The sequence below is a fragment of the Falco peregrinus genome, chromosome 6, assembly GCF_023634155.1.
Source record: "Falco peregrinus isolate bFalPer1 chromosome 6, bFalPer1.pri, whole genome shotgun sequence".
NCBI lineage: Eukaryota > Metazoa > Chordata > Aves > Falconiformes > Falconidae > Falco > Falco peregrinus.
The window spans coordinates 63,410,153-63,433,362 of record NC_073726.1 but is presented as its reverse complement, the minus strand read 5'-3'; the positions used below and the strand labels follow the sequence as shown (position 1 = coordinate 63,433,362).

At 36.7% G+C, this 23,210-nt stretch overlaps 2 protein-coding genes across 4 annotated transcripts in view; one reads left to right on the top strand and one right to left on the bottom strand.

Annotated features, from left to right (window-relative positions):
- The window catches only part of PARPBP (PARP1 binding protein), a 61,600-nt gene extending 43,516 nt beyond the window's left edge, over window positions 1–18,084 (top strand). Inside the window, exons 9-11 of one of the 3 annotated variants that reach the window (XM_055807507.1) lie at window positions 1,145–1,226; window positions 12,366–12,516; window positions 13,171–18,084. In XM_055807507.1, the coding sequence (XP_055663482.1) occupies window positions 1,145–1,226; window positions 12,366–12,516; window positions 13,171–13,502 (565 nt within the window). In that variant the 3' untranslated portion in view covers window positions 13,503–18,084. The other 2 variants (XM_055807506.1, XM_055807508.1) reach the window with 2 other exon arrangements.
- On the bottom strand, window positions 14,101–15,096 carry PMCH (pro-melanin concentrating hormone). The gene is made up of 2 exons (XM_027784032.2): window positions 14,857–15,096; window positions 14,101–14,328 (listed from the first exon to the last, which is right to left on the bottom strand). The coding sequence occupies exons 1-2, from the start codon at window positions 15,094–15,096 to the stop codon at window positions 14,101–14,103; spliced, it is 468 nt and encodes a 155-aa protein (XP_027639833.2).
- Window positions 18,085–23,210: the final 5,126 nt, after the last annotated feature.

The following is a 23,210-nucleotide window of genomic DNA, read 5'->3' as shown; positions in this document are numbered from 1 at the left end:
GTTCAACAGTTATTTGAGGTTTGGGGCAACTTTTTTTTTGCTGCTGTTTTTATATCATTCCCATCATCTTCCTATCCTAGTAATGTTAAAGTCAGTCATTACTACTTGCTCATTCTTTTCTTGGTTCTTAAAATTTCCTTCTGTTTAAGGAATAGCGGTGTTGATCTGGTGTACAAAACAAAGAATCTTTTGAAAACACATTTCTGTGGGCACTGAAAAGAATACCTATCCATGCACTGGAGAAGCAGTGATCATTTAATCAGTTGCTTAGCCTGAGGAATCATTAGTTGTTGGAAAAGTGGAATGCTGAGAATTTTGTCGTTGCAGGTTGCAAAGAGGACTCATGAATGAGATCAGCATAGATGGGAGCATGCTGAAGCTATGTATTTTGGCAATTTAAATGGTAAAAACATTGCAAGGTCCTGCAGAAATTTTGCATCACAGAGAAACAGAAATAAATAAAATAAAGAATAAGCTAAATAAAATAAATGTTGTTTATGGAATTATTGAATAGAATGAGCTAAACAAATCAAATAAAAATGAGTTATTTTTGAAAAAAAACTGCCCTCATGCACACTGGCCTGCTATGAGCATAAACAGAGAAGTAATATTTACAGATGCACAGATTAGTTCTTATTTCAAGATCAAAAAATCCCCTCTTATAAGTATCAATAATTTTTTTGCATTATATGCATTAAAGAGATTCGTTAATGTATGTAACTATTCACATACTGCAATATAGGAGGGCGGAAGCATTTTCTTTGTGTGAGTATTTCTATTGAAAAGTCTGTAAATATGAGGAAAACTATTCTGGATGTCAACCAGATGCTATTCAGAGGGGTGTAAGTAGAATGGTGACTTGGTAACTCATCACCACCATTACGAATAATAATACTATAGCTGCAGAATTACAATGGTGTAAACATACTGCAAAATGATACCAGAAATTGGAACTGTATGTTTGTTTTCATTATGCTGTCTTCAGTTGTCACAGTACACGTGGTTAGAAAGGGAGAAAACAAAGTAAGGCTTGGAGAGCTAAGATACTTGCCTTCCTGCTTCTGAGGAACTTAATATGGTAACTATTTTTCTTAACTAATTTATTTTACATATTCTAAATACTTCTTATCTCTTTTTAATATAGATCTCCAGCACAGTCCAGTGGATCTTCTCCAAAACCTCTTAGACAACGTATTCAGAAATCTATGGATGAAAAAAAAAAAAAGGTACCGTGTACAAATTGCTATGCAACTATAGATACACTGAAATAATGTTAAAATAAAAAAAAAAAAATGGTGTTCAAATTCTCAAATACTTGGCTGAAATGTGTCCTATAGCTAAAGAAATGTGATTTGATTTACTTGTGGTGATTAGCTGAACTCAAACAGGGTTCTAATATGAATGGAAATATCTAAAACTCCAGAAGAGAAAGGCTTTAAACTTAAAAGTACTTCTAATGAAGATATTTTAATGGGTATATGCTGAGTTAGTATATATCTCTTCATTTAACCATCTGTGTATTTCAATAGGTTTATTGAAATAAATCTGAAGCTATGTGAAAACAGAACTAGAACTGAACACAGGCACTTGATTTCAGTTCTGATAATATAGGCATTCTAAAAGTGTAATAATGACTTTTTCATTGCATTTTTGGGGGGGAGGGATGCTTTTTATTTATAAAATTCTGAGAACATTTTCATAACATTGCTTTGTAAATAATAAAATAAAGATGCTAATGTTTGCTATTTTGTAGGTGAAATGGAACATTACAGGAGTATGTTGGTATTGTGAGTGGCAATATTAAAAAGAACAACTTCAATGTGACTGAAAATTGCAGTCTTCCAGGGTACTGCATTTTATGTAGTCTTTTTTCCTCAAAATTGTCAAACTTGAATGTTGGGACTATGGAAAGTGGCAAAGCTTGTATTTTCCACAGCATTTCAACAGAGCACTAAATTAAAGTAGTGATTTAATATTTTTTACAAACAGTCCTGACAACAGACAGAAACATAAATGTAATTGGTATATAAGGAACAAAACAGAGGTGTTTTAAGCCATCAGAATTGGTTCTAGAACAGCCACTGGACTTGATGGGAATTTTAATGTTACATGTTTGATAAGTAGGTGGTCATGAAAAGGAAGTAAAATGAAAAGCACTGTCAGTATTTCCAGCATGTTTTAAATATTCTCCAACTTTGTTCCATGTGCTTTTTTTGGAATGGGAGTGGGGTGGGTGATGGGTATTTTGTATACATGCACTAATTATTTAGCTTAAAACTCATAGGCAAATAATGAAAGATTTAAGCTGATAAAGGATCTTCATATTAATTTTACAATAAGCAGCATATTTAAATTATAGCTTCTCATAGCAAAAATGTGATATGCTGTTTGCATAATACATTGACACAGTTTCCTTATCTAAATGAAGGTTTTGTAATTGGATTCATGAACAGATGTGTTCAGTATCAAAATAGAAAAAACTATTATCTAAAAGCAATTACCTGTCACATTTGAGACCTTTACTGGAAACTTACAAGATTTTTGACAGAAACTACCAAAAATATGAGTCTTGAGACTGATTCATATTATGAAACTATTTTAACTTTTTTGGGAAGTACTTTTTTGCTAATCAAAAATACTAGAATAGCTACCATCATTTCTGTGCAAAGAGTAGTTCTTTCAGAGGTCTCAGAGTAATTGAATGAGTTCTACTTCAGGAGCAGGAATTGCATGCAAAAGTGACATTCCTGTGCTGCTTTTTAGTGCTTGGCTCTAATAAGGGTCCTGTGACCCCTGTGATTCTTGTTAACACAATAAAGAATCTGACTTTTTCAATAGGACTCTTGTCCTAGCCTTGCTTCACCATGATTGGTGAAATAGAATGTTCCTGTAGCAAAACAGAATGGTTTTACCCAATAGTGATGGTTTTACCCAATAGTTTTTGAGATCTTTCAGGTAACTTCTAGAACTGATTGTGGTGCTCTCCTGGTGCCTCCTAATATAATTGAGGATGACTATATTGAAATATGTATAGCATGACATCGGTGCTGGGGGAGGTTATGGAGCAGATCATCCTGAGCACCATCACAGGGCACTTGCAGGACAGCCGGGGGATCAGGCCAGGACAACATGGATTTATGAAAGGCAGGTCCTTCTTGACCAACCTGATCTCCTTCTATGACAAGATAACCCCTCCAGTGGATGAGGGAAAGGCTGTGGATGTTGTCTGCCTGGACCTTAGTAAAGCCTTTGACAAGTCTTCCACAGTATTCTGCTGAAGAAACCACCTGCTCATGTCTGGGATGAGTGTATTCTGTGGTGGGTTAAAAGCTGGCTGGATGGCTGAGCTCAAAGAGCGGTGGTGAATGGGGTTACATCCAGCTGGTGGCTGGTCACAAATGGTCTTCCCCAGGGCTTAGTATTGGGGCCAGCCCAGTTTAACATCTTTACTGATGATCAGGACAAGGAGATTGAGTGCACCCTCAGTAAGTTTGCATATGACACCAAGCTGGAGGAAGTGTTGATCTGCTGGAGGGCAGGAAGGCTCTGCAGAGGGATCAGGACAGGCAGGACGGATGATGGGCTGAGGCCAGCTGTATGAGGTTCAGCAAGGCTCAGTGCTGGGTCCTGCACTTGGGTCACACCAGCCCCACACAGCGCTACAGGCTGGGGGCAGAGCGGCTGGAAAGCTGCCTGGCTGAAAAGGATCTGGGGGTGCTGGTTAAGAGCCAGCTGAGCATGAGCCAGCAGGGTGCCCAGGTGGCCAAGAAGACCAGCAGCATCCTGGCTTGTATCCAAAACAGTGTAGCCAGCAGGACAAGGGAAGTGATGTCCCCCTGTACTCGGCACCAGTGAGGCTGCATCTCGAACACTATGTTCAGTTTTGGGCCACTCACTACAAGAGGGACACTGAGGTGCTGGAGCATGTCCAGAGGAGTCCAATGCAGCTGGTGAAGGGTCTGGAGCCCAAGTGTTATGAGGAGCAGCTGAGGGAACTGGGGTTGTTTAGTTTGGAGAGGAAGACACTCAGGGGGAACCATAATTGCTCTCTACAACGGCCTGAAAGGAGGTTGTAGGCAGGTGGGGGTAGGTTTCTTCTCCCAGATAACAAGGAAAGACAAGAGGAAACAGCCTCAAGTTACACCAGGGGAGGCTTAGATTGGATGTTAGGAAAAATTTCTTCACTGAAAGGGTGGTCAAGCATTGGAACAGGCTGCCCAGGGAGGTAGTGGAATCACCATCCCTGGAGGTGTTCAGAAAACACATAGGTATGGTTCTTAGGGACATGGTTTAGTGATTGACTTGGCAGTCCTGGGTTAACAGTTGGACTTGATAACCTCAAAGGTATTTTCCAATCTAAATGATTCTATGATAAATGATCTTTTTTCTTAGGAAAATCAAAATTCAAAGAGAACAATCAAAAGGTCTAAAGGCTGTGGTTTACACTATTAAACTTTCTTTGGCATTTTAGAAGACTGTAAACCTTTGTTAGGATGTTATCTTTTGTAGTTTAGATCTGTGATGGTGGACTCTGTTCCCCTACTTGAGCAATGTGGATGGTAACATGACTGACTGTCTGCTTGGGGCTATGCAGCTCATATCTTAGAGCAACATTCAAGCTGCTAAACTGCCTCTAGCAGTCACAATCAGTCATCCTCACTGGCTTTCTTCCAGTGTATCCTGTTGTACCAGAGACAGAACTGCAGCCAAATATCTCAAGATGTTTTTACATTTAAAAAAGTGAATATAAAAATCATGTGGTTCGGAGTGTAAATGTTCCTCAGTTATGTATCAGCATGGAGTTCTCTTACTCAAGATAAGATATCGGAGTGTTTCACATTATGTTTGCATTTCTATTTTCTGTGTGTCAGCCAAACATTGCCACCTAAACTACACTATATTCCTGTGAAGTCTGGAATTATTCTTCTGGTATTCCTGTGTTCACTTTAGTTGTCTTCTCCTTCCAGTCAACTAAAATTGCTGTTGCCAAACAATTAATGACTTTTGTAACTAAAACTCAGATAGTTCTCTGCCATTAATCTTTAACCTCCATCCTCTCACTTAAGATTCTGCTTGCTTTCTTGCAATCTTCGTCTTTCATTTTGTCTTTTTCTGGTTTTCTTTCTACCTTTCTAACAATTTCTACAGAGTTTCTTTTGCGTGTTTCTACTTCTTCCTTTCTTCCTTTTTCTATGAAGACTTTATAGAGCTCTGTCTTTACTTTTCTCTTCTGGTACCTTCTTTGTGGATGAATACATCTACAAACAGAAGTTCAGCTATTGTCTTTGTGAACAGTTCACAGATCTACATCTGACCTAAGTGTCCCTTGTGTTGATACTGACATCTTTTGTTACTTGTATGCCATCCTGTTGTTGATCTTGAGATGGTATGTTTATCTTTCCTGGTATACTTAACATTGAGGATGGTATCCTACCTGTTACTTTTTCACTCCAGAACACTTCTGGAATATGTTCTTCTCTATCAGTATCTCCACTCAACTATAACTTATTAAATGTTCATTTTGCTTTTTCATGTGCTCCCATGTATTTTTCTTGGACTTCGTAGTTGCAGCTTTAGCTTGTCTTTCTCCACTGAGATTGCTGTACAAAAAGTTGTTATTAAAGGGATTAGACACTAGATGCCATTCTTCTGTTTGCATCTCAATCTGTTCCTTTAAGTTGTAGTACATATAAGCTACTTATTTTAACCTATCTCAACCCACTAGTTATTTCTGATTTTCTGCTTTGAGTATCTATCCTTGCTTACATTGTCTGCAATAGCAATATTCATTGTTCATTTGTTAATTTTCAGGCCAGCTTTTTCAGCTGTCTGTTTTATACTGTTTCTTACAGCTGCAGGGATTTCCAACAGGTATCTGCAGAACTCATTATCCTCCTTTAAAACCTTTTTCAATACCTTTAAATCAACCTCTCTCCAAAACTTAGCTGTGCGTTGTGTTGAGATGGATGCCCGTTACAATGACTAACTTAAATTCCTTTCTCTGTGAATCCATATATTTTCTTGTCTTGAATTGTAATGCCTCTTGGTAGAAATAAATTTTGTTCTGTCTTTATTGTGCAGCACGTAGCACAATGAATTCCTTGTCCATGACCACAGATCTCAAGTACTGTAGTAATATCACCTTCTTAACACTGAATATCAGTCTCCATTATTATTTGAAATGTGTACAGATTGCTTGTAAAATTCACAGTTGTAAATTTTGTTATGCATAATGCACTAATTTTAACTGACTCGGAAGAGATAACATACATTTATTTTTTTGAATAAGACAATAGCAATATGATGTTTCTTCTCAATGTCAGTGATTCTTCTGAGAAGTTTCTTATGCAGTATGTGTGATGTTAGCATTAGTTCCATAAAATTGTCCTAAGGACCTTTTTACCATGCTGCCTCTGGTAGGTGGTTCTATAGATAGTGTGTAGTACAAATTAACGATCTCTCATTAGAACTCGTCCCATAAAAGTCTCCTTTTCCATATTTGAGAGGGGAAGAAAACCACAGTAGTGATGGTTGGTTTGGTTGTATGCTGAGTCCCATCAAATAAAGAAATTTAGGAAACTCTGTAAAGCGAAAGGAGAAACACTTCTCTAAACTTAAAGAGAAAAAAATTAATTATGCCCTTTCCTTCCTTAAGAGGAACTGTTCTCAACTTCTGCAGAATTATGTGGAGGAGTAAAGATTGATAATAGTAGACCTAGGGCATAACATCATGCATATGCGTTTAGTGTCTAAAAATACGGAGAGTGGATAAAGTAAACTGGAATTGGTGTTTAAAAATAAAATAAATCTGTGGGTATTTCCATTGTGCCAAAACAAATTCTTGGCAGCAATGAAAGACAAAGAAATATTTTTGTCTTTCAATCCTCATTAAATACTGGAAGAGATGCAGAAAGATCACCTAACTGTAATGGCATTTGTTAGGAGGCAAAGCTGTAGCTCTGATCCCTTGAGGAGAAAGAAGTCTGGGGAACTAGCATGTTGCATTTTTTTGATTCCCTCCAGCAGAACCAGGTAAGAGTAAGAATCTCAATCTTCCTTCAGAAGACGATTTAGAGTTTCAAGTTTGTTGTGTTTAAGTGGAGTGTTTTCTGGTGAATGGTGTTTTGTGGAAGGATTCTGTAATGCAGAAAGGACTATAGAGCATCTGTTGAATTATGTCTCTTATTGTCAGTTGTTCTTATCACTCTTTTCTGCTTTATAAAAAATATATAGAAATTTTAATGGGACAGGAGAGGGGTATTTTATCTAAAAAATGTTCATCCAACCTCATGTCTACTTCTTTGCATCAGACTCATGTATCTGAAATAGGTATCCTACCGTATTGTTTGACTATTTCTGTTGATTTCAAAGGGGTTGTGCAACTCCTGCTTATTGGTGCTTTGTTTAGGTTAAAGAGCAACTTAAGACAACAAAACTGTTGCAGAATAAGATTTTCATTTGTCCTCTGTACCATAAAAAAATAATTAGATTTTCAAGCTATAGGTAAAATACTTTTCTGAACTGATGGGATCGGGTGAAACAGAACTCCAGGCGTTAAGAAGGAATAAAAGGTATTAGGCTGTCAGAATGCAGTGTATGAGGGTGACAGTTCTTTTTTCGTAAACTCAGGATTGTTTTGGCCTTTTAATACATTGTTTTAGAAATCCTGCTGCATTGTTAACACATTTACTCTGAAACAGCTGCAAGGACTTTGGCACTTTTTTTCTTAATGTAACTGGAGACAGCTTTTCGTATATGAGGCACCATTTCCCTCCAATTCGGAGTGAAACGGTAGTTTTAGTTTTAAAAAGAATTTGTGTCTTAAGAACTCTAACAAATCCTGGCATGCTTGAAGTTCATTGTAATTTTGCTGTGTATAGAAATCCTTCCAAGGAAAAAGCTCCACAAAGGAAAACATCAGTCTGCCTTTCTCATGTGACTTGTTTGTGCCTATATAAAATGACTTAATATCTAGCTTCATGCACTGCTGTTACTTTTTATTGCTTAGTTCTCTAAATGCTGTTATTTGAGAGAATTGTTTTGCCTATTTGTGATTCCAGTACAAATAAACTGTGACTTGGAAAACTATTAACAGGAAGTTATGAAGAGTTTTCTTTATGCCCACTGTAATTGTGAACAGAAAATTCATAGTAATAGAGAAAACAATCTTCCTCAGATAGTAGTCTCATCTATTGTAGCAAGAAATATTTATTTCTAAGTGGATTATAACTGTGGAGAATACTAAGCTGACTAGTAGCTTTGATGTGTATGGAGTTTGCTAAAAATTAGTATCTTGAGGACAGAGGGGGAGGGGGAAAAGGTTATGTTCAGCACAGAATTGGAAGAAAGACTTTATTATAGTGTCAGTTGATAAACTGCACTTGTGTAGAAAATACCATTTTTGTTTTTACAAGTCCCCTAAACTACTTTCCTAGGACCCACAGCTGTGAGTTTTGAGTATTTTTGAAACCCAGTAATGAGGTGATTTGAGGCTAAATGTTCTCACAAAAGTTGTAGATTAATTTGGGATAGCAAAAGACTGCTACGATATCATGCTACAAAAAACTGAGAGTTTCAGTACAGTAAAAGCTCGCCATTACCTGAGCTATTCAGGACATTTTTCATGTTTGAGTAACATAATGCCTTGGTTTGGCAATGATACTTACCATTTATTGTTTTGTTACTCTTCCCTTTGCATCCCTTCCCTTTTTCAACTTTGTCTTTCAACTTACCTTTAATATATTTTTCTTTAAGGACAAGGGTAAGGGTGGAGAAAATACATTTTCTCTTTTCATCTCTTTTACTCTTCCAAATTGTACTCTAATTGCTTGGCTAGAAAATAAAAACATGTGTTTGTTGTTACTGATGTAGGTTTTCAAATTCTATTATGCCATTCCAGTGTACAAAACCCAAATCTGAACATTCTTAGTGACTAAATATTGGCAGTACTGTCTGTATGTAGCTGCTCGAAGGAGATCTGGAATAGATTATCAACTAACTTTTAGAAATAAATAGAGCATGCACCATTAATACTTCATATAAAAATGGATGTTTTACATTAGCATCTCAAACAACTGAAAAACTTCTCTAGATGTAGAAGTCAAGGTGGGAGAATGTCCTGCTTTATCTACTCATTAGGGCTACTAATTGACCTACATGTTCTGAAACGCTGTCTTAAATTCTATCATACTGTCTTCCAGCTGAGCAGTGATAACAACAAACCCCTTTTTCTGAAACACAGCAGAACTTCTTTCTTTGTATAGGAATAACAGCAGCATCCCGCTTGCTTGTGAATAGGAGAGGGGATATTAAGTCTGAATTCATTGTACGCCATTTGTGTGCAACTACTTGGTTAGCAAATTGAGCTCCCAACATCTTTTTGCTCTCCCAGAGCTGGGTCCCCTCAAAGCAGTGGATTTCAGGAAATTTAATATAAAAAACCTCTAATTTCTGAAAGCTATTTCAAGCTGTTGATAGGCTTTATTATGTGTACTCCAATCAAGCTTTAAGTTCCTCCTTTTTTTTTCTTTTTTTTTTCTTTAAAAACATTCCAGTGAAACTCTACTTTTTAATTCAGCGCTAGACTTGTGCTCTTTTGTGTTCTGCCTTCAGCCTCCTAAAATTACTTACTGCTATTTCACTCAGTGTCATTCACTTGTGTTTACTGGCAAATATACATTCCTAGACTAGCTGGGAAGTTTGACTGCTTCAACAAATTCAGTCTTGCACTCGTGATTTATATGTACCCTCTAGATTAGTACTAACATCATCTGAAACAGTCATATTTGGTAGAGCTTTGTATACTGTTTGCAAATGGCTAACTGGTGTGTGGTGCAGTAGAGTGAAGTTTTGAGGCATATTTCAAGCTTCAGTGAAGTTGAAACAGGCAGATGGGTTTGTGCTGCAAGTTTTCTGTATTTAAGCTAGATTTCTGTCCTTTTGACTTCACATATTCAAATCCCCACAAACTGAATTATTGAAGTGTTGAATGGGGGTGGTAAAAAGAAACCGCCAGACATAACTGGATTTATTGGTTATAGAATGGTAACTGTCAGGCTTTCTTGCTCAAGTTTGATGGCTGTTGTGCTGTGTTGATCATCAGCTCAGCACAAATAGTAAGTTATTTGCCTCTTGCAATAGGAATATGTGATAGAACCCTGTGCACATTATTGTGTAATTTTTTATGTCTGTCACTTGCTGAACAGTAATTAAGAATTGAGGGAATTTTAAAGGATTAAGGTGAAGTGTTTCAGAAACAGCAAATAAAGGAATATTTTTTTTTTAATATTACAGTAACATTAAAGAAAATGTAAGCCCATATAGTCTGAATATTGTAATTATATAATAGGATGTTGATTAGGTTTAAATTGGATTAGAGTTGCATTTTTAATTACTTAAATTTTTTTTAAGCTTATTCTGTATATGGCTTCTCTAGCCTTCAAAACATTTTCTGAAAAGAGTATAAAGTTAATGACATACACTTAATGACTCATTGAGCTAAGGCACAAACTTAAAGCACACAAAACCTTGTAAATATCTATGTATATAGTCTTACCTTACAGGAAATGTTTTAAGTACAGAGTAGATTAACACTTGGAAAAGATTAGAATTGCTGAGTCAGGCTGGCTAGTTCCTCCTGATGAATCCACCTTTCTTTCTCAGGCTGTTTGGGAGGGATGGACAACTGGATCTTTTTAACTCTAGAAGGGAATACTGAGGTTTAAGGTAATACTATATATGTACAGATATATTAAGTCAGAAGGAACTACATTTCTGTAAATAAATGGGTTACTTTTTTTCCGAAAAGACTAGGTGTGTTCACCTAGTCAACTGCAGTATCAGGAAGAAGAAGAGACACTTAGCTTGCATGTCAATGATAAAAAGTTAGTCTGTTATCTTATTATGAACAAACCCAGTATTTGATGAAAGTGGTGTAAATTGTGACTGGGTTTTGTGGATGAAGGCCCCTGGGAAAGGAAGTTTCTGGGAACATATTATTTTCTTTCATTCTGTCTAAATCTGAGGTTTTGAGTTAGAAGAAAAACATATCTATAAGGGTCAAACCTGAACTGCAAAATTTAAACATGCTTGTGTTAAGAGGAAAAATAGACTTGCATAATACAAAATTTTTAATCAGCAGAAAAGTGGCTGTAACCTCATACTTGACAAATCATTCCTTTTATCTATCTATATATACACTAATATTTTTTTGTGACGTTTCTTGCTTTAGCTTTTTCCTGATATTTGTATGTAGCACCTGTTCAGCTCAAATATGACTTAATCTGTGATGTTATAATAGAATTATTAGCTAAAAAAAGTAATATATTGTAATTATCTCTTCTGTGCTGTACCTTTCAACAGATTTTGTATAATCCAGTGGGAATGAGAGTAGAATATATTTTGCAGAGTCTATAGCATTTGTGATAAACTGGTCAGAAATTACAAAGCTTGACCCTGAAATTCCAAGCTGTTGTGAAGCTGTAATTTAAGTGTAAACTGAGGAAGTTTGACCTGTAAACATGGATTCATTAAATATGGATATATTTAATATATTGAAATATTTTTTCTGTCATTGAGCCCAATATTTTGATTTACCTGTGCTGAGACTAGGTTCCCTGCTTCCAAGACTAGAAGGTGGACATGAGCATGCACAACCAGATACAACAGTGCTTTTTACTATTGTAGGTTTCTGGCAGCTTACACTGTATGGGTATGTTTTGACAAATGTGGAATTAGGCATTGGCATTCAAAGACGGAATGGCTTTATTTTGTGAGTAAATGGGAAATCTGAAATTTGCCAAAGAAAGATCTGAAATAATACTTTATATTCCAATTTTAGGTATAAGTATATTGAAGCTTAGTTTATATTCCTTATCATTACTTTTCAGTGTTGCTGTTATGCTTACCTCCATATAAATTGGTTAAGTGGTGAGACTTGTCATATACTTGGCATTTATGAACTGACAAATCAAAGGTGATGACCCGTAGAAGTATGATAATTGACCGTAGCAGCTAGGACAACTACTCAAAGTGGCGGAGTCTAGAATCTGCAGTCTACTGAAAGAGGGGGCTAAATTTGACAGAAAATCTTAGCTTGAAGCTTTAAAAGTTAATGTGTAACTTTCTGAAAGAGGTGAAAAAAATTGTTTTAGGACTTTTATAAATATTCTTGAAAGGCTTTACACTTTGTAAATAAGTACTTCATAAATATTTTTTACATGAGTGTACTCATTTTTCTGGTATTTATGTGGTCTAAAAAGTTTTCAAGGAAGAAGAATGGGGAAACTTATTATTTCACTAATCTTGCAGGTGTTGTCTTTTACTTTTGTAAACAATTAAAGCTAATACCAGATTGTTATTTGCAGATGAAACCATCTTCAATCAAATCTCAGTTTGCATGTACATATAAAAATGAGTTGAGTGAAACAAAGGATCAGCATTTCCTCAGCAGTAGCCGAATTCCAACCTGCATGCATCCTGCACCAAAGCAACATTTAAAAGCTGGATATCTCACAGGTAAGCTGTAGTAGGATTGAATAAGTAAATGTGATAGTTAATATATCAAGTGTTATCAAACCAGGCTTTAGTAAAACTCAAGTACAAATGAGTTTTCAAGAAAAAAAAAAAAGACATCTCATTGCTGTCTGTAAGCTATGATCAGTTAACTGTCTTAGCATCAAAACTGTAATGTTAATGCTTTGGAAATATAAATCTGTTTCAAAAAAATATGCATTGATGCTGTCTTGGTTAAAAAATTGATACATTTTACATATATTATGAAAAAGTTTCTTCTTACTTTACAAAAGAAAGCTAAATTATATCTTTTGCCATTAAAAAGGGAAAACATTTTTTACTCCACCCTAAACCATATCATATATATAACTTATAAGCTCTTTAATCATATTTTCCAATACCTTAATATTATAAATCCAAATCCCTAAGTTAGTTGCTATTACATGTTTTTGAGCAATGTCATTTTAAATTGTCAATACACTTAGGAACACTTAGCATATGTAACTGCAATGACCAGCATAGTTTTGTTTTACAGATAAAGCACTAGTTTTGATTTAAAAAAACACACAGGCAGTCCGCTGATAGAAAAAGAATGAATAATCCCAGGTAACTTTTTATTTCTTCACATATGTTTTTGATATTCTTACATGACAGAAGGTATGAATTCCTGTCTTGATGTACCAGTGCTTGGAACTATTTCTGAAAATGTTCACCAGACTAGAAGTTACACAGAAATGGGAAAGCTGAGTTGTCAGCCAAGAAGTGAGAACTCCAAGAATGAACAGATGGATTTGAATAATGACAAAGTAATCTGCGATAAGGAAAGCGAACTGTCTTTGCAAAAAATTGCTAAAAGACCTAAGACTTCAAACAATCCTCAGAAGGAATTAGACAGCAAAACTGGTGGAAAAAGAAAACACAGCAAAACTGCGAGCAAGAATAAGTTGATTGCTGGTCAGGCAAAATTAACTCACTTTTTTCGACTATAAGGTTTTGTTCGACATATATGGTATGTTGGCTGGTTCAGATTTGCAAGAAAAGGGTGAAATTAATGAACTGCTTCCTTTCATACTAAAATACATGGAAGGAGCTTGTGTGTAATATTAGACAATTAATTACAAGCCTAGATTATGCGGAAGTCTTTTATTTTTTGATAACAATACATTGTTAGTAGTTACAGCTATGTTCTTTTTTGATAATGAATTACTTCTCCTTCTACAATGCTATGGGAAAGCATTTTTGGATGCATATGTATAGCCACACTGAAACACAGTAACTTCAAGTTACATTAAACTCATAATAAAATGTTTGGTCTTCAAAGAAGGTGGTGTAGGTCAGAAGTTTTCAGACTTGCCAACAAGGTCGATAGACTCTTCCCAGCATACACCTGAGCACTACAGAGAAAAAAAAATATCTGGAAGTTTAAAATATCAAAGATCTAGAATTCTTTATGGCCTCTGGAAATACTAATTGAACAAGCTTAACAAATACTTCCTCTCCCGTGCACTGAACACAATAGACATGAAGTTTCTAAATGAATCTTTATCAAATTCCCGTATAGGCATACTTTATGAGAATGAAATATTTTCATTTTACACAAAAATTATCTTTACCATCAAAATCTCTTCTTCCTATAGGGAATTTAGGCAAATTTTCTTCATCTGCAGTCTCTCTTTGCTGTATTGATTCAATGTTTCGAATTTCAGTGTCAGCTGGGAAAGCCATGGCTCCCTTCAGTGCAAGATAAGGTAGTTGCTTTCTACTTAAGTTGATTGACATAACATGATTTAAGAAATCATGTCTGGAGCCTGTGTCCTATTTTAAGGGAAAACAAGAGTAGCAGTAAATAAAGTCAGTTGTGGTCACTTTTTGTACTTGACTTTTTATACTTTATACTTAGCAGTGCAAGTGATTTATATTTCAAGATGATTTAAAATCATATCTAATAAGAATGTTTAAAAGTAGTTAATTGCTTTACATCTTTGGCTGCAATGGTTTTATGGTAAGGAATGAGAGAAAATAATGAGTCTTGTATTTGGTGAAGTTAAAAACCTGTTGATGCATATAGGGACATGCTGAATCAAATATAAATACAGGGTTTTTCCTCCTCAAGTTTTGGGTACACATAATTCTGTAAAAAATCAGATTTCTTTTATTCAACTGTCCAACACATTTAAAATGTTGGAATTATATTCTTACAGTTGAAAATTTATTCTTGACTATAGTATGCTATTTTTTATATATTCACCAGGTTGTTGCTTTAAATCCTTGTACGTTTTCTAAAGGGCTATAAAGAGAATATTTGTTTTACGATTAAGCCAAAACATAAAACTGAAAACTCACCAAAAACTTCACGTTTCTGTCATCTTCTTCATCCAAAACACTACTGTCTTCAGTCTTATAACGCTTTAGCAAAGGTATAGCTCCTCTGTTCCCAGTTGTATCTCCATTTCGCAAAGTTTTTCCTAATGTGGTTAGCAACATATCTTCATCTACCTTCTGCAGAGATTTTGAAACTGAGAGTAGAAAACCTTGAGAAAAAAGACAAAGAGAGAGAATTAACATGTAGGATGAGATACACATTCTTAGTTACTCAATACTTGCATAGAAGTTAAGCAGTTTTCAAATTTTAAGAAGTCTTTTCCAGTTGTAAATTAAGATGTTCTCTATCTATGCCCACTTTATATATTTTATGGATTGAATGGAAACTACTTCAATGGCTGATGAGTTCAGTCTTTTTAAAATGACTCATATTAAGGAGTAACCTTTTCTATAATCCCTCTAATCCCATCTGTTGCTTAGAACTGCTTAAATGTGGGTTTTTTTTCAGCATGGATGATTTGTTTCTTTGTATGTTTTTAGAACAGCACAGATTAATTCCTCTTGATGGGTCACTATAACAGAGTGCACAGAAAAAAGTGATGTCCATTTGTGTTGTTTTTAAAGCCTTACCTCCAGTTAAGGCAATTTAAGAAAAGGAACTAATCTACATAAGTAAGCAGGACTGTTGTAGAGGTGTAATCTGTCATAGTTTTTGATCAAAAGTGATTCACAAAAGAGTTGAAAAGCTTGACATTTAACAATAGCTTACACTGCTTTACTGGGTTAGAGCTGAAATCATTAATTTGTATTTCTATGTCCATTATGTCAGGTTACATTATTCAGAGCTTATGTCTAGAAATCTTTATTAATGCCCAAGTAATTATATTTATCTGCATCTTCTTTCTGAAAATGGAGCTTTTCCAGCTACAAATGTAATGTAGTCAGATATGCTTGCTAAGAATGTAGAAGGAAAAGTAAACTTCAGTTTTTCATTTTAAAAGTCTTTGAAGTCTACCTATTACTCTGTGGAAGGAAATGTAGGAGTTTCAGCATATATATATATATATATAATTTCTTTAATTTATTTTACCTTATGTGGAAAGCAAATGGGACCAGCTCTAATTTAGCTAATTTCAATGTCAGTGATACAAACCACCTATTCAGTGGCTGTGTGCCTCTTAGTTGGTACCCATCTCTTCAATACATGTTTGTTTTACTCTAGTGGAGAAAGCCAAACATCCTGCTAGACAAGGCAAACCACTAGGAAACTGAGCAAGAAACTGACTATGCGGAAGGAGTACCAGTTCCCCCTTGTCTTCTTCCCTCACTCTCTATTTTGCTGTTCTGGCTTTTTGTCTGTATTGACATATGCTAGGAACAAAATGTAAAATTTTATTAGCAAAAGTGATTTCTTATAGTGGTTCTCTTTTTTTTTTTTTTTTCTTTTATTGATTTTCTGACGGTCTTCACTAGTACCTACCACTAATGTGGTGTGAAGGAGAAATTAAGATCAATATTTAATTGCCTGGACAAGCCTACAACACATCAGTGGTAGTCACATATAGCAAGTATACAATTTGTCTTTATACCCATTGAACAAATTCCAAGGAAGAAATATGACTGCTGCTAGAGAGGTGTTGCATAGTCCTAGGGAAGTATGGAAAGAATAAACGATTCCTGCTGAAAGCAGGCAAGGATACCCCTCTAATCCACAGACTGAGGACATTGTGTAGAAGGGCTGACCGGTGTTATTGGAACTGTGGTATTTTTAATCACTGCTCGCTGCTAAACTTCCTGGAAAAGCGGACTGCCTTGCCAAAGTAACTTCTTGGTAAGAAGTTTCATGGGAAAACACATCCTGCTGGACTAAGCAGATTTTGACTGAGACATTTTGGGTATACCCACTTTTCCTCAAATGAGGAAAGTGCTTTTAATCCTTTCCAGGCAGAGTGTCTCTGACAAATAGAACTACTACTTCTCATTCTTTTCATTTCCTTGCTGTAGAGCCTGCGCTTGCCTCTGGGCAATTGAAATGGTTTCTTTTCTTTGACTTTTAATTGCCTGGCTACAGAGGAGACAAATTTGAAAGTCAATTGTATACAGTTTTATATTTCTGATCCAACCGCCCTTTGCTGATTTGTATTCTTCCCTCACATTCAATATTTGTACAGTTTTGTTCAATTTGATAAAGCAAAAGCCATCTCTGTTCTCTAATGGTACTTTTCATTTAGCTCAGCCTAGGAGAACAAGAGGAGTGCTTTGGAGCTGCCATTGGCAACAAACCTTTCTTTTTATATGCTGGCATATGAGTTAAGAGTTGGGAAACATCCACCCCAGTCGTTGTGTATGTGGCAAGAGTTTCTGCTTATCTGAAGCTGTAATACCCACAGGTATGCAGCATAGATCACACATGACTTGCTTTCAAACACTTCTCTTTCATTTAATACAAAACACAGGTAAAATAAGAACAATTGACATGCATTAATTGAAAAGTCCATCTACAGTGTCTAATCAGTTGTCTACTGTGTCTATAAGCTGATGTCTATGGAAGAATACAATATCAGGGCAAACTTAGGGTACGCCATTCGGTATCCTCTAGCACTTTTCGAACTGGTTGTTCATTTTTAAGGATCGTTGAAGATCTGAGGTGGTTCTAATGATAACTAGTAGAACCTCCTAATTAGACCGCTAAAAAATCAATAGCATATGTCTGTAAATTCGGTGACTTTCTGACTGTTCAGAGCAGTAGATAACATTTGTACACCTGCAGATTTGCAATGCACTGTGTACACCTCTTCATAATGCCTTTGTAAGTCCTAACACTGCCTGCATTTTTTCCTTGTCATCTTGAAACTTGCCGTTTTAGTGAAAATGTAAAAAGTTTTAATATACCAGCTTCTACGTTTTTATCATTGTTTATAAAACTTTTTTATTTTTATAATAACCTAATGCTGCATATAGAGTAATAACAATTATTTTGATAAGGTCATCTTGCTTTTACATTGCATTTTGTTACAAGGAAATATAAACTCTTAACATCTGAAATTTGATGTGATATATGTAAGTAAATAAAATCTAAGTGATAATGTGTCTGGAATTTGCCTCATGCCCATTTTCAATACTTCTAGAATGGGTTATAAAACAATTGTAATAGTTTTATTTGGTCTTGTATCTACTGTAATTGCCATGTTTAAGTGTTTGAGCCCAATGCCTAGTAATGACTGAACAATAAATAAAACAGGTGTATCTCATATCTTACATAAAGCCTTTTTTTTTTTAACTGTTATCAGAATTTAAAAACTTTGCAAGGCAACCGAGCATTTGAGCAACCTTAAGAAATCATTTTAGTGAATCTTAAAATAGCAGAAAGGTACCTGGTCAATGTTAATTTGCCCAATAGCATATACTTCTGATTTTAAAAGTTGGTGTGGGGTTTTTTTTCTTTTGATGTTTTTTCAGGGTTTGCTTTTGTTTGGGTTTTGGGCTTTTTTTTTTTTTTTTTAATTTTGGATCTTGTAAATTTAGTATAAACAGCTTATTTCAGTCCTTTTTGAGTGCAGTTAGAAAGTATTTGTCAATTGAACCAAGAGCCACACATACTGACACTTTGGAAGACTCATTTAAAACCAAATCCAAAATCTTCATGAAATCCTTCATTTGTGTGATCCTCTAGTAGCAGAAAAGGAAATGCAGACTGTCTTATTCCTACGGAATGCAGAAGCATGGAATTATGTGCATGAGACTTATTTCTGGGGCACTTAAAACATTTCGGTAGTTTTAAGTAACAACATAGCATTTCCTTACCTTGATAAATAACCGAATATATTAGATTTATATTTTTTGTGGTAGAAAAAATAAATTTCTGGCATTTATTTTAAGAGACACATTTTGGCAACAGAGTTAGAAGTATACATTGTGCATTGTGTTGAGACTTAGGTGAGTATGTTTTAATTTTTCAGCCATAGATTTATTTTTCTCCTGATACTTTTTCTGGTGATCTTGGACAGATTAAAAAGAATAGACCTGTGGTGTTAATGGATTTGTGCATTTTGTTTAGCACTGATACAAATGCAGGTTAAAACAAAAAAGATCCAGAAAAGATTTATTTGTTTAAAAACTGCAGATCCCTCTTAAGCCTTGAGGAGGAATCCTGGTTTTCTGTATTGGTTTTGGGCTAGACAGTTATTCTGCTTCAAACTGGAGCGTGAATGGAATCTAGCAAGCACATTTGACAAGAAGCTGGCTACAGCTGGTCAGCAGGAATTAATGAGGTTATAAGTTGTATCTGAAATCCCAGTCCCCTCTTGGGTATTAGGTGTATCACTTACATTACATGTACATTACATGTACATTTTGGACCCAGAGTCCGGAACTTTCTCATGGAGGTGAACACTCTCTTTCAGTGACGTTAGTGCCTCATTATATAGGCTGTCTATCTTCAATACCTAACATAAATGTTTTAGTTGCAAACCCCTCCCACCCCTGATCTAGCAAGCAATATTAAAGTGGAGATTCCCTGTGCTATTAATGGAAAGAACCTCTGATCAGCAGTTCACAGGACGTAACATAGGTAATTAACACACTTCATTACTGACTGCAGGAAATTAAGACTCTTGCCTAGCACTGATTTCTTGTTCCTCCCTGCTGACTTGGTAGTCACCTCACCTAGAATCAACAAGGTGATTTAGTGTGAAGTAGGCACTATGCTGCTTATAACGCAGAACAGCTCTGGACTTGTGCAGGAGTACAGCTCTGAATATTTGGAGAACTCAGTCGTCTTCTGTTTATGTGGCAGGAGACTGTACAAGGAAAGTGTGGGGATGGATCCCTGCAATCTTAGGTGACAGTTACTGAGTTTCTGCCCAAGATCCAGTATACCCATTTCAGTCCTCTGTTGAATTATAGTCAATGTATTTATAGAATGAAGCGTTGCATTTGCTTGCATTATAAATAAATTCCACAGTTGGGAAAATGTTAAAATATTTTCTGCTGTTTGTTATTTTGAAAGGAATTTCAGAATTTCATGTGGAGGAACTGCATAGAGACATTTTTCTTAAAGAATTATCGAGCAGAAGAACTGAACGTTGCATATACAGTTCCTTTTAGCAAATGATAATGATAGGTGTATTGGTCATTGTGTCTGTCCTTTCTTAGGATTCGTCCTACTGAACAAAACGGTTTGCTCTTGTGGGAATTGCCAATAGACTACGCTTTAAATGAATTGAACTGTTCTTTTCACTGTTTAAAAACAAGTAAAAAAACCCTGAAACCAATCCCCTCTCCCAATAACTAAGTTTCTTATTCCAAGAGACTTTGTGGAACAGTCCATATGTAACTCTTGAGGGATTCCCAATTAATCAGTAAAGTGGAAAGAGGAAGGAAGATTCCTCAAGCAATATTAGCTTCTTACTGAATAAATAAGCAGTGGTGATGGTGAACATGTTGTATAAAAGCTTGCCTACTAGGCAAAAATTGAATAGCAGAATTATAAATATTGATATATTGATTACAGCAGAGTCAAATAAATTTTTATCTGCTGTTGGATTCAAGATAAATCTGTAAGCAGAGAAGCTTATTAGTATCAGAACCCAAGGAATAGCTTTGGACTTCAGAGTATAGATTAAATCCTTATGTAATTTTTTTTAAGCTTTATTAACCTCAGTCTGTCTTTAGAAGGCTTTGCTGTATCTGCCAGAATGCCTGACCTTTTTGAATATCTTTATTTTGTTTCCCTTCAGTCAATGGTACGTCATCAAAAAAAACTATATTCTTGTGCTGGTTTGACCCTAGCTGGACACCAGGTGCCCACCAAAGCCACTCTATCACTCCCCTCCTCTGCTTGACAGGGAAGAGAAAATATAAGGAAAGGCTTATGGATCAGGGTAAGGACAGGGAGATCATTCACCAGCTACTGACTCGGGCAAAACAGAATTGACTTTGGGGAAGATTTAATTTATTACCACTCAAATCAGAGTAGGATAATGAGAAATAAAACCAAATCTTAAAACACCTTCCCTCCCACTCCTCCCTCCTTCCTGGGCTTAACTTTACTCCCAGTTTTTTCTGCCTCCTCCCCACCGGCAGGACAGGGTGATGGGGAATGGTGGTGGCAGTCAGTTCATCACACCTTGTTTCTGCTGCTCCACTCTCCTTGGGGGGAGAATTCCTCGCACATTTTCCCTGCTCCAGCATGAGGTCCCTCCCACACAGGGGAGTCTTCTATGAACTTCTCCAGCGTGAGTTCTTCCCACAGGCTGCAGCTCTCCACACACTGCTCCAGCGTAGGTCCCCCATGGGGTCACAAGTCCTGCCAGCAAACCTGCTCCAGCCTGGGCTCCTTTCTCCATGGGGACACAGGTCCTGCCAGGACCCTGCTCCAGTGTGGGCTTCCCACGGGGTCACAGCCTCCTTTGGGCATCCACCTGCTCTGGTGTGGGGTCCTCCATGGGCTGCAGGTGGGTATCTGCTCCACTGTTAACCTCCATGGGCTGCAGGGGCACAGCCTGCCTCACCATGGTCTTCTCCAGCACCTGGAGCACCGCCTCCTGCTCCTTATTCACTGACCCTGGTGTCTGCAGAGTTGTTCCTCTCATGCTCTCACTCTTATCTTCTGACCGCTGCTGCTGTTGCTGCTGTTGCACAGCAACTTTTCCCCCTTCTTAAATATGTTAGCCCAGAGGCACTGCCACTGATGGGCTTGGCCTTGGCCAGCGGTGGGTCTGTCTTGGAGCCAGCTGGCACTGGCTCCATCAGACATAGGGGAAGCTTCTGGCATCTCACAGAAGCCACCCCTGTAGGCACCCCCAGTACCAAAACCTTGCCATGCAAACTCAATACAATTTTTTATGTCTATTTTGCACTTACATTTTTATTCTGTAAAAAGAGTTTGAATTAGTCTGTTTTGATGTAAGAATCTGCATTTCTGAGAGAAGTCCCTAGTACGCAAAATTGTTGTGGGGGAGCCACAGTCAGTTTTGCTGAAACCAACTAACAGCAGGAACTTCCTGTTATTATAACTTACTGTTATTATAAGAGTAATAAAGAGGCTAAGAAAGACCAGGCTCATTTTCTTTACAGGCAGGTGAGAGGATTTCAGCCAATTAAAAAAATACAGGAAAAAGCAGGCAGTGCAATTGCAATTTTGAACTTCATCTGAGTACGTGATATCTGGGAAAGGCCATGAACCTGGCTGTCCAGTGCAAGTCTACTAGGATTCCGTGATTTCTATTCTTCACCATTACTGTTCATGTGGTTTTGATGGTGCTGATGTGAGTCATTTGTTCTGCATAACTAACACTGAGGCAGGAGAATTTCTCTAGAAGTATTGCCTTTTGAAAGTGCTGGACCAATGCTACCAGAGCTGTTAGCGGATCAAGCCCTCTGAGGGGCCGTGAATACTGGTGCTGATAGACAGTGATCGTAAGACTGATCAGGGCTTGCTTTTGAGACGAGCAGCAGTTCTATTTGCAACTTTATATGAAAGAAGTCTGGGTAAGGTAAAGGATGTTATTACCAATGTTGTCACAGGTCTTACCCATAAATTCTACAGAAGGTGTATTTGGGTTCCAAGCATGCCAGTACAGATTCTTTTAGTGAGCTGGATCTTCTGAGTCTGTCTGCATGAGGAGACTTGACATACTGCTCACCTGGGGCTGTAAGATGAATGAAACCAACTCTACCACAATTCCTTTCCACAGACCAGCTGTACATAAACTGAGACTCAGTAAAAATCCAAACAGCTGGTTGGTTGTTACCTGATTATTTTTTTAAACCAATAATGTTTATTTTTATTTAGTTGGGTTTTAGCTTTCATTCCCTTTTAAAAAGAATTGCATTTTCATCGGAACTGTTTCTACTAATGTTTTGTTCTTATGACAGAGTACAACCCTCAAGTTTTAAGATGTGGTTTCTTGTGAAGGAATAACATTGCATTATGAGTCCACAAATTATTTTTACACTGCTTTGCATGTGAAGTATGTCCTTTAGATATGCTATTTTGTAGGTAATTCTTGAAACAAGCACAAAAGTCAGAGTTGTTTGCAAGCACCTGTGATGCCTGAAGAGAACACAGAAATACTCTATTATACTTTTCATGTGGTAAGCTGAGTCATGTACTAAGGCATGGGTCTGGGTTTCTCCTCCTGGGTCCTAGCATGGGGAATCAGATACCTTACTGATCACTGATACTTACTGTGAAGTGGAATTCAAAACCTACAAAGGACTCACCTGGTATTCCCTCTTTTGTTTGCCATACCAGACCTTGATACTGACTATTCTACTATTTACTCTAGCAACACTGTCTACACTAGCAACCTAGTCTAGTGGAAGGTGTCCCTGCCCATGGCAGGGGGGTTGGAACTCGATAAACTTTAAAG